Here is a 13,274-nt window from a genome sequence, read left to right as displayed (position 1 = left end):
CCATCACCTTCCTGCTGCCACAGTGGGTGCAATGAGGGCTGGACAGCTTCCTCCATCCCCACTGCACCCAGCGCTCAGAGGATGCTCCCGGAGGCTCAGGGAGCAGCTGGTGAGCAAGCACCCATGGGCCTGACCACAGGTGCCCAGTGCCACCTCCCAGCTCCCATTGACCCCTCTCTGCAGCAGGACAGGACACAATTTTCCATTTACAGCTTTATCCTCAGCGGGAGGGATGACTTGCTGGGGCTGCACTGTGCTGAGCTACTCCAGATGGCTGTGCAATTCCTCCACTCGCTTCGAATCCCCAGGCTCGGGCTGGACATCAGCTTCCATCGACAGGGACTTGGAGTCCAAACGCATACGGAAAAGTATAAATCCAGCACTGGCTCGGCGGGCTCGGTTTGCAAAACAAAAGTCTGTTTGGCTGAATGAATGCAGATGACTGTGAACTGCAGCTCTGCAGCAAGGAAGTGGGAAGGAAAGTGCTGGGCTGGGGCTGGATGCGATGGGATACTCCCTGGGGTAACGCAGGGAGCCTGGCCCTGCTTTTTGGCGTGCCAGCCTGGAGCCATGCCAGAAGGATGCTTAAATGCAGTTGTGCTGGGCAGGGCACATGTGCTTGGGCAGCAACGAGAGATGCCACTGTGGTGGGTTGGAGGGAGGCAAAAAAAAAAGGTGTCCTGATGCTGAGGTGGGAGTCACCTGCCCGTTTTGCAGGGATGTTACCCCCAGTCCCGCTCCTGTGGGTTGGAGATTGGCCCTGGGGCACAGGGGAGGGCTGCCCTGGCTCTGAGTGAGCACAGCAGAGCCCAGCCATCCAAGGGGGCTGCGCTCCCGACTGCGGCGAGCCTTCAAAGGGCACTGCGGGTTAATGGGAAAACCAGCAGTCCCTGCTACCTCCCCACGTGTCCCCCCGTCTGTGGGACTCCTGCCCAGGCTAGAAAGCGCAGCAGTGCCAGGCCCTCCAAAAGCACAAAGCCAAACCTGTTCCTGCCACGTCCCTCCAAGGCGGTGGGGATGCAAGAGCCAGGATAGGGGACCGCACCTCCGGCAGCCGGTCCAGCGAGGACAGACCTATGTCTCTTAGGACAGAGCTCATTATGCTGAGCTCATCATGGGAAACACTGGGGCCGGTGCCGCAGGGGCCAGTTGAGGAGCGAGGGGAGACAGGCTGTGTCCAGCTCCCCAACTTCTGCGTGACCTTGAAGGAGTCCTTTATTCTCCACAGCCTCCTGGGTCCCTGCTCCACAGACAGGGACAAGCGCTCCTCCTTCCCCAGCCTTTGTCTGCCTCCATTTAGCCTACACATGGTGAGGCAGGGGCTGTCTAGCTGTACATCAGCCAGCATAATAGAGCCCTGTCCTCGGCGAGGGCCTGCAGGCAGTAACATAATAAAAGCAATAATAGTAATAATAATAATGGACGATGGGCATTAGGCTGAGTACTGGTTAAGCAGCTACAAAACCAGATGTAATAGTATCCTGCAGAGCTGAGGGAGCATCTCCAGACATTCCCGGGAAGGGGACTTGGCCAGGAGGCAGCTCACAGCTCTTCCCGCTTGGTTTTCGGCTGCTGCATCCAAGCGAGGGCTTGGTGTGCAAGAAGAGCCGTGGAGAGTGGCTTTTCGTAAAGGCTCTGCACGCTCACGCTTAACTGTGAGTCTTTAGCTATCCATCGCCCCTGGCTGTTGTTAGACTCATCTCAAAATGAAGCCTGCAGTTCAGAAAGGCAGCTGAGACCCCGCAGCATGGAGGGGCTCATCGCCCATCCCGCCTCTCCAACGAGCACTAAAATGGATCCCTTGCGGCTGTTAAATATCCCCTGGCATTTTCCATGAGCAGAGGGATATTAAACTCCATGTCTTAGCCAAATGTCAGTCTAGGTAATTTAATTCTGCCTCCCTAAGTAGTATGAATTGAACTGACCTTCTGCCTAGGCAACTGTATACCCATGTTCAGAGACTGAATTTTGCACCGACGTGGGCACGTTTGTCCTCACGCAGCGTCACAAAGCATCCTCTGAGATGCTCTGCGTCTTAATCACCCCAGAGCCGGAGCTGGGAGGATCAAACAATCTTCCCAAGGTCACACAAGGGATGGGTGGCAAATCTGGGGAATGCACCCATGCCTGCAAGGCCCCATCCGAGGCTGCCTTCCTCCTTTTAATGCTGTGCATCTTCTCCTGCTAATTTGCCCCAGGCTCACGCAAAGAGAAAGGTGCTGAGGCGGGATACCGGCGTTGCTGCATGGCAGTGATGCCCCTGCTTTCCTGGTGGATGCATGTGCTGGCTACCTGGTTCTTGGGCTGAAACACAAGCGAAGAAGGAGGGGCTGTGTCCCACTCTGTCCCAGTCATCACGAGGGACGTGCACAGCTCCTGACACACCACCTCACTCCTCCCTGGCACCTTTCTCTGCCTCCAAGCCCTCTCCTCTCCAGCTTCTCCAGCCCCTTTCCCACCTCCTCCTGATTTGGGCTGGAGCCCTGATATCTGCAGGGCTTTCCAGAGCCTTGCCCTCCCCACGCTCACCTTTATTAATATTGATACCTTTGCAGAAGACGTAATTATGAAAACAATTTCCAGGAGTGAGACAGGGAGGAAGGCGTCCTGGATCTCCTACTGATGAGAGATGGGGTCCAGAGGGCTGGAAAACCTCTTCCGGTCACCACTGAAAATGGAAACCCCTCACAGCTGGGTGCTAATAACCAGCACGGCATGACTGCCAGCAAGGCATGGGCTCAGGATAGCAAAAGAAAGTAACAGTCATTTTCCACTCAATTAGAGCCCATCTTCCAAGCGGCTGGGGAAGGGATTTTCTGCTGGGGGCTCCAGGGAGGGAGGAAGGAGAGAGGAAGCAAAACCAAAGGAGGTCACTCCTTCCCAGGGGGCTTTTTGTGTTTGCCCAGGCTGGGTGGGTGGTCTGACTCAGCAGCGGATCTGCTCCCAGCTCAGCCAGCAACGGGAGGGAGAGCTGCTGGCCCCACGCCGCTCTCGCGTTGGCTCCAGGCTGCCCTGTCCCCAGCAGGCCATGAGATCAGGGCTTCACACCTAGGGTTTAACCTCCATGCAGAAGGTGTGATGGTTTTCTCTAGGCTAGGCGGAAAACACAAGGCAGGATCTGACATCCCCAGCCCTGGGATTTTAGGAGGAGCATCATGCAGTCACTGGTTGACACCACCTCTCCATTTTAGCAGGATGCGTGCACATGTCGCAATGCTCCCACGCAGCATTTTTCCAACGAGCTGATGCAATGGCTTTGTCCTGAGCCATAGGTTCTCCTCCCCTCCATCTAGCAGAGAAAAGCCCAGCACAACTTCCAAGATGAGATCTCAACCCAGCTGACGCTGGTAGAGATCCCCAGAGAACCTACTGGGTGCTAGATCCACACCGCCAGCACCCACCACGCTGGGACACAGCCCCGGGCTTGCAGCCACACAGAGAGCCAGAAGAGACAGTGAAATGCAGAAGCTTCTGCAAGGAGAGCAGACAACCTGGGGCAAAATTGCCTGGCAAAGACCACTAATGCAGTGCACTTGTTTGAATTGGAAACACTGGGGCGGCACAAGGAGAAGCTCGGTTCAGTGAAGGTGGCTGTTGATCGGTGGCAGCCGAGTTCATCCTGTAATGACTCTGCTAAGCCTGTTGACTGTCTGCTTGAACACTCAATCACCACTGCATCTATGCTTCTTATGCACGGCGGCCGTACCAAATCCTGAGGAGGAGAATTTCATAGCTGTACAGAACGTGGAGATTTTAAGGTCACTAGATATTGAAGTGTTTATGGGAGCGGGCTGGCTCTGGGGTGCAGGACACAGCCCTTTCTATCAGCACTGGCCCATCGTCCCTTCCCCGAGTGCCATCCCGGAGGGTGTTAGAGCATCTGCCAGGTGGTGCCGGGGGGTCTCACCTCCCACTGCAACTGCCGGGACATGGCCAGGCACCCTGCACGGCTCCGGGCACTCTTGCAAGAGGAAGTGATATTGCACCCGTGCTAATGGCTGGCCCGGGGCAGCGCTGGCGTCCGCTCACCGCTCCTCCGACCCGGGCGGAGTTCAAACTGCTGGGCTGGATCCGGCTTGTGCTGGTGTCGGGATGCCCGGGGCTCGCAGCTGGGTGTGCTTCCCAGGGGGGTTGCCCTTGTGTGCTGGACGGAGGACCAGATGTTTGGGAAGCCAGGCAGGGCATGGGTGGGATGCAGATGTTACAGGACGATGCCCTGAACTCCTGCAGGAGGGAATGCAAGGAACTCAGAAAATGCAGCTTAATTGCTGCCCTGGGCCCTGTAGGCTGGAGGTTACCTTCATTTTTAAGGAGTGTATCTTCCACAAACACAACAATTTCCATTTAAAGGCACCCAAGTGACTGAAACTCCACCACTTCCCTACTAAGCTCCTTGCCTTGTTATCAACGTTTGCAATGCACCGACGAATACAAGCTTCAGATATGGACCGTGGCTGCAGAGACATGGCAGGACAGTCCCTGCTCCAAAATAATTTCCCTGCTCTGTTCAGAGCTGGCACCTTGTTTCTTGTTTGATGTTTTCCAGGATTTGGGGTAGAAAGGGAAAATCTGGGATAGCAGTGGAGCTCCTCTTCTTGCACTCCATCACTTCCAGACGCTCAGGACTGGGACATGCAGCACATTGAAGGCAAAGACTTACTGCTGGCTGTACTTCAAGGATTCATTTATTTGTTTTTCTGGCCCAGTAATTGCCACATGTAACCAGCAAATTGTTTTTCGACATGTTTCTGAACTCTATTCTCTCCTGTTTTTCCTGTTCTTTGAGGATGGACAGTCTTGTCACAGCACCGGCTGTAATCCGGCTTTGGCTGGTGGCAAAAGCGCTGTGCCCAGCTCCCTGCTTTGCCGTGCTTGGCGCTGAATTGCTCGGTCCACGCCAGTCCTTCACACTCAGAGGAGAATCCGCACCGCGGGTCTGGACGTGGTTGGGCAGCATCCCTGTGGTACAGCCGGTGGCACAGGCACCCCAGCCCCCAGGGCCCGCTGCTCCCTGTCCCACATTGCGCAGCATCCACTGCCCGGGTGGGGCAAAGCGGGGAATAGGTTTTTAGGAGCATGTTAGGTAGGGGCTGGTGGAGGATGACTTTGGGAAGGCTTTATCCTGACCAGGGGTGGGGGAAAGAGGATGGGACATTTTAATTTCTGTCCCAATCCTAATTCCCATTACTCTGCTTCCAGCACAAACACCAAACCTCTCTTTTAGGAACACTCACAGGGGCAAGAAGGGCAATGCCATTTGGACCACACCACTTTCACAGACCTCTTCCCCAGTACATGGCAGCTGCTTCCCCAGCCCTCAAGCAGGGAAGAGCTCAGCAACCGTGGGAGACCTGGACCACCGGGGATGGGACCAGGCAGGGCACCAGGCCACCGATGCGACCAGCATGGGGGCTGCCTGTTGGCATCCTGCCTGGCTCCCCCACGATGCTCAGGGGCCAGCATCAGTTACAGCAGGGCCATGAGAATCAGGGGGCACAGGGAGGATGCCAGCATGGCTCAGACCCCAGCTCCATCTCATGCATGGATAGGCAGAGGTTCCACTTGGAGAGCCTGCCCCTTCCCCGGCCTGTTGCTCCGGCAGGCGACGCTGCGTGCAGAGCAAGCCAACCCCAACACCGTCTCGGAGAGGCCAGTTGCTGCCGCGGAAGTTACCTATGGCGAACTCGTCAAAGGTGAGAGTGGTGGAGTTTTTGCCCAGAGCATTCGTGACTGTCAGAGTCACCTTGTACTTCACCGTCGAGAAGAGCTGGAGGTATCTGATGTGACACCTGTTTTTGGGAAAGACATCCTTCTCGCAGACCATCTCTTTCGTGCCGTGTCTGGAAAGCAGAGCCCAGAAGAGCTGTTACCTATGGAACAGTGCTCGGGGTGGGGATGCATCCATGCTGCTGGAGGCAGGAGGCAGAAGGAGCAGCACTGTGTCCCTGCTCTGCCCGCGGCCCCGATGCACCAGCCCCTGCCACAGCCAAAGGGCTGCTTTCCTCCTGCTGGGGAATTTTGCAGGCCCATACGTGTGATGTTTTATCCTAAGCGGGCACAGAGACTGTGGTGAGTGTCCTCATGCTGGCCCCAAGGAAAGGATGAGACCCTGCTGGGTTTGGGGTTGGCTCTGTGAGGGGAACGGGGTCTCCTTTCTGCTAGTGACACAAGCCCCAGAAGATAATGCGCAGCACCAGCCTGTATAAGGGCTGTGCCAGGACCCTGGCACAGGGTGGGGGACAATGCCATGCCATGGCCAGTTCTAGGCGAGGGACACTGCTGCTGCCTGGCTGCAGCCAGCGTATGGCAGAAGGGAGAGTGGCTGCGCCAAGTGTGCCGAAAAACAGCAGGCACAGCCTCCACTGTGGACAAGTGGTGCAGAGAGGATGGACTTGGGGGGCATGGAAAGGGGACCTGGAGGCTGGGGACTTTCCTGGTCCCCTCTGGGGAAATTGGAACTTTCTTGGGACAAAGCCCCAGTGCCAAGCATCCAGTCTGGATGTCCCTGAAGCATCCTTCCCCAGGCCCATTTTTGGGACACCAATCCCATATGCTCAGCATGGGTCAGACCCACTGCCCCAAGACTTCACGGCACTACTTGGGACCTGCTCCAGGCTGCATGGACAAAAACTCGCCCCACTGCACCCTTCCTTCCCAGGCACTTACATGACGGAGATGTTGAAGGAGTTGGGGATGTAGGTGGGAGTGGGCAGATGCCAGCTGCAGTAGAAACCCTTCGGGTAGTTGTTGGACCGGCACATCAGCAGTGGCTCCTTCGGGGGGGCTGCCAGGGAAAGAGAAAGAGCAATTACCCTTTGAGGTGGGGTTATCACCAGGTCCTGAACAAGGGGATGTCCCTCCACTCTCAACTGCTGCCAGCTCAGGAGGGGACACGGTTTGCCAGGGGAGCCTGGTCACAGAATCATAGAATCATTAAGGTTGGAAAAGACCTCTAAGATCATCGAGTCCAACCGTCAACCCAACACCACCATGCCCACTAAACCATGTCCCTAAGCGCCTCATCTACACGTCTTTTAAACACTTCCAGGGATGGGGACTCAACCACTTCCAGCCAGGGAAGCCTCTTCCAATGTTTAACCTCTCTTTCAGTAAAGAAATTTTTCCTCACGTCCAATCTAAACCTCCCCTGGCGCAACTTGAGGCCATTTCCTCTCGTCCTGTCGCTTGTTACTTGGGAGAAGAGACCGACACCCACCTCGCTACAACCTCCTTTCAGGGAGTTGTAGAGAGCGATGAGGTCTCCCCTCAGCCTCCTTTTCTCCAGGCTAAACAACCCCAGTTCCCTCAGCCGCTCCTCAGAAGACTTGTTCTCCAGACCCCTCACCAGCCTCGTTGCCCTTCTCTGGACACGCTCCAGCACCTCAACGTCCTTCTTGTAGTGAGGGGCCCAAAACTGAACACAGTATTCGAGGTGCGGCCTCACCAGGGCCGAGTACAGGGGCACCATCACTTCCCTGCTCCTGCTGGCCACACTAGTTCTGATACAGGCCAGGATGCCATTGGCCTTCTTGGCCGCCTGGGCACACTGCCGGCTCATGTTCAGCCGGCTGTCGACCAGCACCCCCAGGTCCTTCTCTGCCGGGCAGCTTTCCAGCCACTCTTCCCCAAGCCTGTAGCGCTGCATGGGGTTGTTGTGACCCAAGTGCAGGACCTGGCACTTGGCCTTGTTGAATCTCATACAGTTGGCCTGGGCCCATCGATCCAGCCTGTCCAGGTCCCTCTGCAGAGCCTTCCTACCCTCCACCATAAACGTATATGGTCTACGTTTATCAGCTGCTTGAAGCATCTGGGGGCCTTTGTCCCATGTCTGTCCCTGAGATCCCCAATGAGACCTTGCTTTGGACTGGGCTGTGCACATCAGCTCACCTTCTCCCCTGGCAGCTCACTGGCTCTAATGAGAGACGGAGTAGCAGAGGAGGTTGGCAGGTACCGGGGGAAATTGTCTTCAAGGCTGCGACAGAGACATCGCTGATGGGGAGGAGGTGCTGCTCTCTTGACCCCATTAAGCTACAGCGCTCATGGCTTTCTCTGCCACATCCCTGGGGAGTGATAAACTGGTTGAAGGATGATCCTCCAGAAGACCAGAGATCCTCAAAGGGAGGAAGAAGGACCGCTTATGGCAAGATGAGGGGGAACAACCTGAAACCAGCAGAGAAAATTCAGCTCTGCAGGACAACTGGCAGTGTTAACGCTTTCAGCAGCGGGGCAGAGCATCCCATCCCAGAGCCCTGCCTCCCAAGAGACTCGGAGGCAACTGGAGACAGGACGAGAGCATGCAGGGGGGAGCAGCCTTCCTCTGGCCTCATCAGCCGGTCCTAGAGGTTAGAGGCAGAAGAGGATTTTAAGCCCAACCAAGTGTTCACACTGCACTCGGCTTTCCTGGACATATGTGCACTCTGTGCTCTTTGCAGGAGCACAGCCAGAGCTGCAGGAAGACTGCGAAATGCCGAGGGCCGGTGCGTGTGGGAGGATGAGATGTGATGCCTTTCAGCTGATAAATTTTGCCCTTGTACATTGGTAAAAACCTTATCTGAACTGACACTGAAGTCAACTCCTCTTGGTACCTGGACACTTGCATGGCTAAGAGCAGAGTTTGCCTCTAACTGCAGCACCTTGGCACAGTACCTTGTCGTAAAATACACTCCCTGGGCTGGATATGCACCAGGGTTCCCTCAGAAAGGCTGTCTGAACCTGTGGCGGTCCCTCTTTCCCTTCTTTTGTTAGCCCTCGTCCCCATGCATCCACCCGGGATGTCCCAGGACACGCTATTCTCTCTAAGCAGAGGTTTTGAAACAAACCTAGCAGACCTGTCAGCCTCAGCACAAACATTGCTGCTCACCACCCCACCGCAGTCCCAGCAGCGCTCCCCACCACACGGCTAACCGCTCTCCTCCCTGCCACTGAGGCAGATGCCTTACCCACTGCCGTTACTGAAAATGAGATGCAAACTGGGATGCAGTGATGCAAGAGTTCAGGGAGCACCCCTAGGCTGGGAAACTCCTTCCCCCGAGGACTGCAAGGGCAAACCGCAAGTCCCACAGCACCATGCATGCACCGTGTCTTGCTATGGAGCAACCCATACTGATGTTGGTGCAGGGAAGCCGTGCACCAACCTAACACCCCTCTGCATGCCGTGCCAGAGAAGCAAAGGATGCTGTGAGTCGGCTAAGGGTGCCCTTGTTGCACCGGTGAGCTGGCAGCACCAGGAGGATGCCAAAGCCTCAAGACATCAACGCAAAATGGGACATCTCTGCAGCCATGTCTGTGCAAATCCCCCACGTGGCGCACAGCCCTGCAGAGCTGCTGGTCTCCTGGAGGTCTCCCTGGCCCCGCTTAGGCACAGCCCAGGCCTCACTGGTGTAACATGCTTGGGGATGCATCTAGGACCAGAGCAGAACCCTGATGGGAAACAGCAGCCCGACCGTGCCCTCTGGAGAAGGCCAACCCAGCCGGTTTGCCGTGAGCACAGACCACCAGGGCGGGCCGTCGGGATTCTGGCTCGGCATTGCACAGCAGAGCCCATCGTCAGAAAATAAGGATGGGTTTTGCTAATAAAGCTTTCTGGGGGGATGTCACAAGTTCCAGCTGCAGCACCCTACTGCAGTCTACAGAGGGGAAATGGAGGCACAGGGCTTGCACGCCCGCCGGCACCCCTGGGGCAGGGCTGGAGAAGGAGCAAGCAGATGACAAGAGAGCCAAGGGCAGCAGAGTCAGGGAGCAGGGAGCAAGGAGAGGGGGAGGGAGAGGGAGAGGGAGAGGGAGAGTAGGGGGCCAGCAGGGAGGGGAGGCTGTGCCACTCCGTGACGCGTGTTCCTCCTAATGGCTATTTCAGCCTTCAGCCGGCAGACGAAGGCCAGAGCCTGGTTAATGAGCCTCCCTGCTAAATTATTCAAGCAGACCCTCTGCAGCAAAACAGAGTGGCTAATCGCAAGGCCAGAGACAAGGGCCTGATCCCTGCTACAGCTCCATCCTCCTCCTCCTTGCCAGCTCCTTAACCCCTTCCCTGCCCCACAGCTGCCCCCGGGGTGAGGCGGGACAAAAAGCAGGGCAGCGTCGCCCTTTGCAGGGGGCAATGGTGGGGGTTGGGGGCTCCTGGGAGGTGTTTCGGAGCGGTTGAAGGGGTGCAGGGGATTTAGGGACAGGCTTTGGGGTCCGAGCGACCACGTGGTGGCAGTGTGGGCTAACAGCACCCGCCTGGCACCCGGCAAACCGGGCTGGGGGCTGGAAATATTGCCTGGGGGGGAGGATGCTGGGGATGCTACCGTGGGCCTCTCACCCACTTGCTGCTTGTGCTCAGCTGTCCCACATGACACCAGGAGCCAGCTGGGAAGCCGGGCAGAGGCAGCCAAGGCTTCTGCGAGCATCCCTGAAGTCCTGCGCGGTCCCTGCCCAATGAGGAGGCTCTGCCCTACCCACATGGCCCTAGATGCTGCACTGCTACTGAGCTGCAGTTAGTCCATCTGAGGATAATTTATCTCCGTTGTCTCCAGTATTACACCGGATCTGGCTCTTGGTGATCTGTGCTAATTCCTCCACTGAGAAAGCTGGGGCAGGCTCATGCCTCCAGGTTTGCTTTGCTGGGAGAAGGGGAGCTGCCCAAACTGCCTCCCGCTTCCATCCCCACTCTGCAGCAGCCTTTGAAGATGCCCCCATTTTCACAACCTTGAATGCCTTGAAGATCCTGTCCTCTGCTCCAAGATTGGGGCCCTAAATGCAGCCCCTAGCCTCTGTGCCCACATCTTCCTCCACCTTTCATCCCCTGGTGCCTTTTAGAAACCCAGAGGTGGAAGGAGAGCCTGGGGAAGGGGGACAAAATGACCCTTATAACTCTGCCACCCTGGTGCCCATGCAGCATCCTCAGCCTGCTGCAGCTGAAGGGATGCTGCTGTTATGAAGCCTGTCTCGCCCCAGCCATCGCCCTCTCTTTCTGGGCAGGGACAAGCTGTCTCAGGGAGACATTCCTGCCACCTCCATCTCTCCAAAGAGCCATCAGTCCCAGAGCCACAGGCATTTTGGGAGGGGGATGCCACGCAACTGCCCCACCTTCCACCTCGACGGGCAGAAAGTCCATCCCGCAGGAGAGCGCAGGGCCAGTGCTATGTGCCACTCGGGGCTGTGACCATGACACCATGTGGGTGACTGTGACCGTGACCGCCAGGTACCACAAAGGAGAGGGCTGCAAGCCCCTTCTCAGCTGCCATGGTGCATCGGGAGGGCTGTCTCTGCCCACCCTGCCATGGTGTCTTCTCCAAGCTGGTGGCAGCGTCCCCATCTCCCTATGAGAGATGGTGGCTTGCAACCCCGTTCCTCTCCCCTCCTCTCCCAGGAAAGGCACTCGCCGGCACAGCTCATTCTGCCCATCAAAGGCTCTTAAAGAGAGCAAATAAAATTGCAGGCTCCAATCGATCCGGTGCTCCATAATGCTGTCTTTGGAGGTGGGCCAGCCCGTCGGGCCGATCCAGAGAGCAAGAAAGGCAGCGGAGGAAAACAAAGCCATCACGGGAGCATTAAAGGCTTTTTCTGCCCTGAGGCTTTGGGCAGTGCCTCTGGGTGTGGGGTGTCCCACTCCAACCTCCTCCATCCTCCCCTGGCTGATGTCCAGCTCTCAACCCCTGCCCGACGCCAAAAACAGCCCGAGCAACACATTGCCCCTGCATGGGCACTTCTCCCTGGGCTCCTGCACGCAGCCTCCCTAATCCTGGCAAATATTTACTTCCCCATCGTCTCATGGAGCTGCTGAACTCTGTAAAGGCAGAGCTCCTTTCCTTTCACTGCAAACAGTGCCTGCCCTCTCTAATCTGTCTATTAACCTCTCGCATGGCAGGAAGCCACTTCTCCCATGCGCTCTGCTGACGTCCCCTCTGCAAACCCATCGTGTTTAATGCCTGTCCGTGGCGGCTTCCCAGTGGCTTGGGCAAGGCTTTTGCCTTGCTGCAAAAGCTCGGGGCAAGGGGATGAAAGGCTGCGCCAGAGCCGGGTGCATCCCACCTGGGCATGCCGCTCGCAAGCCATGCGATGCTCCAGCAAAATTTGGAGCTGCGACAAGCAGCGAAAGCTGGTGCCAGGGTCATCATCTCTGCAGACCCCACAGAAGATCTGTGGCAAGGACGGGGTTGGCTTTCCCACCACATGGTACCCTAGGCTTTGCATCCATTTGACCGCTGTCTCTCTGGCTTGTTGGAAATAGTGGTCGCTTGACCAGCTCCAGCATCTCTGCTCAGCTGGGGAAAGCACAACAAGTGGTCCTCAAGGATGAAACAGCTCTGGATGCATCAGCACAGACACAGACTTTTGTCTCCCTTCCCATCTCTAAAGCCCAAGTGTCCTTGTACCCTGAGTCCCACTGTGCAGGGGAAAAGTGTGACCAATCCATTTTAGAAACCACTAAAAATGATCTACAATAGCTTTTCCTAGCCCTGCTAGGTCATGAGATAATGGGCATTAAAATTGTGGCATTTTTATATATAGAAAAGTTATTCTAGGTCATTTTTAGAGGTTTCTGAAATGGATCAGTTATAATTTTCCTCTCCTGCTGAGGGCTGAACGTACTAAAGATGCCTTGCTCCACAGGTGGAGGGATACAAAAAATAGTACCAATAAAAGTTTTAAGAGGCCTCTCAAACAATTCTGTAGGAGGTATTTCTTCTTGTGCACTCGGGGCACATTCAGGCGCCGGACTGCTGGGGGATACTGATCCTACAGCGTGCTTGTGGGGTCACCTGCATAACTCATCATCCCGGCCTCGGGCCAGCGAAGCCTCCAGGGTCCATGACAGCAGCGTGTGCTTGTGCTAGAGCTACAGCTGTGACACAGCCTGCCTGCACGTGGGCAGGACCCCTGTGCTGCCCCATGCTGGGGGACAACCCCAGCGCCGATGCTGTTCTGCTGCCAGACTCCTGCTGTTAGCATCCCTGCCTCTCCCCAGTGCTCACGGCAGAATCGCTGCCCCATCTCTTGCCTGTGCCTAAGACGCCCTCCACATCCTCACCCTCTGATTTTTTTCGCACCACAGCAATGACCTTGCAGGCGGTGGGTATGTGCCGATAAGTAAAAAGGCACCCAAGTGACCGAAAGCAAAGCTGCAGAGGCTGGAGGGCACAACGGGGACCCACCTGGGCGTGAGATGCCAGCCCCGAGCACACAGGCACACAGGCACGAGAGCAGTACACCCCACACATCTGTGCACGCACCTACGCAGATGCTTTTGTTATGCACACGCTGGCTGTAAGCACGATGTATTATTTATCTAACAG

At 56.4% G+C, this 13,274-nt stretch overlaps 1 protein-coding gene across 2 annotated transcripts in view; it reads right to left on the bottom strand.

Annotated features, from left to right (window-relative positions):
- Window positions 1–13,274, bottom strand: part of CNTFR (ciliary neurotrophic factor receptor) — a 212,414-nt gene that overhangs the window by 15,891 nt on the left and 183,249 nt on the right. For both annotated transcript variants that reach the window (XM_076361926.1, XM_076361927.1), the window contains 2 exons: window positions 6,667–6,784; window positions 5,674–5,840 (listed from right to left, as the gene is read on the bottom strand). In XM_076361926.1, the coding sequence (XP_076218041.1) occupies window positions 5,674–5,840; window positions 6,667–6,784 (285 nt within the window). The remainder of the gene's footprint in view (window positions 1–5,673; window positions 5,841–6,666; window positions 6,785–13,274) is intronic.

This window comes from Aptenodytes patagonicus, chromosome Z (assembly GCF_965638725.1).
Source record: "Aptenodytes patagonicus chromosome Z, bAptPat1.pri.cur, whole genome shotgun sequence".
Lineage (NCBI taxonomy): Eukaryota > Metazoa > Chordata > Aves > Sphenisciformes > Spheniscidae > Aptenodytes > Aptenodytes patagonicus.
This window is presented reverse-complemented; position numbering and strand designations above follow the sequence as displayed.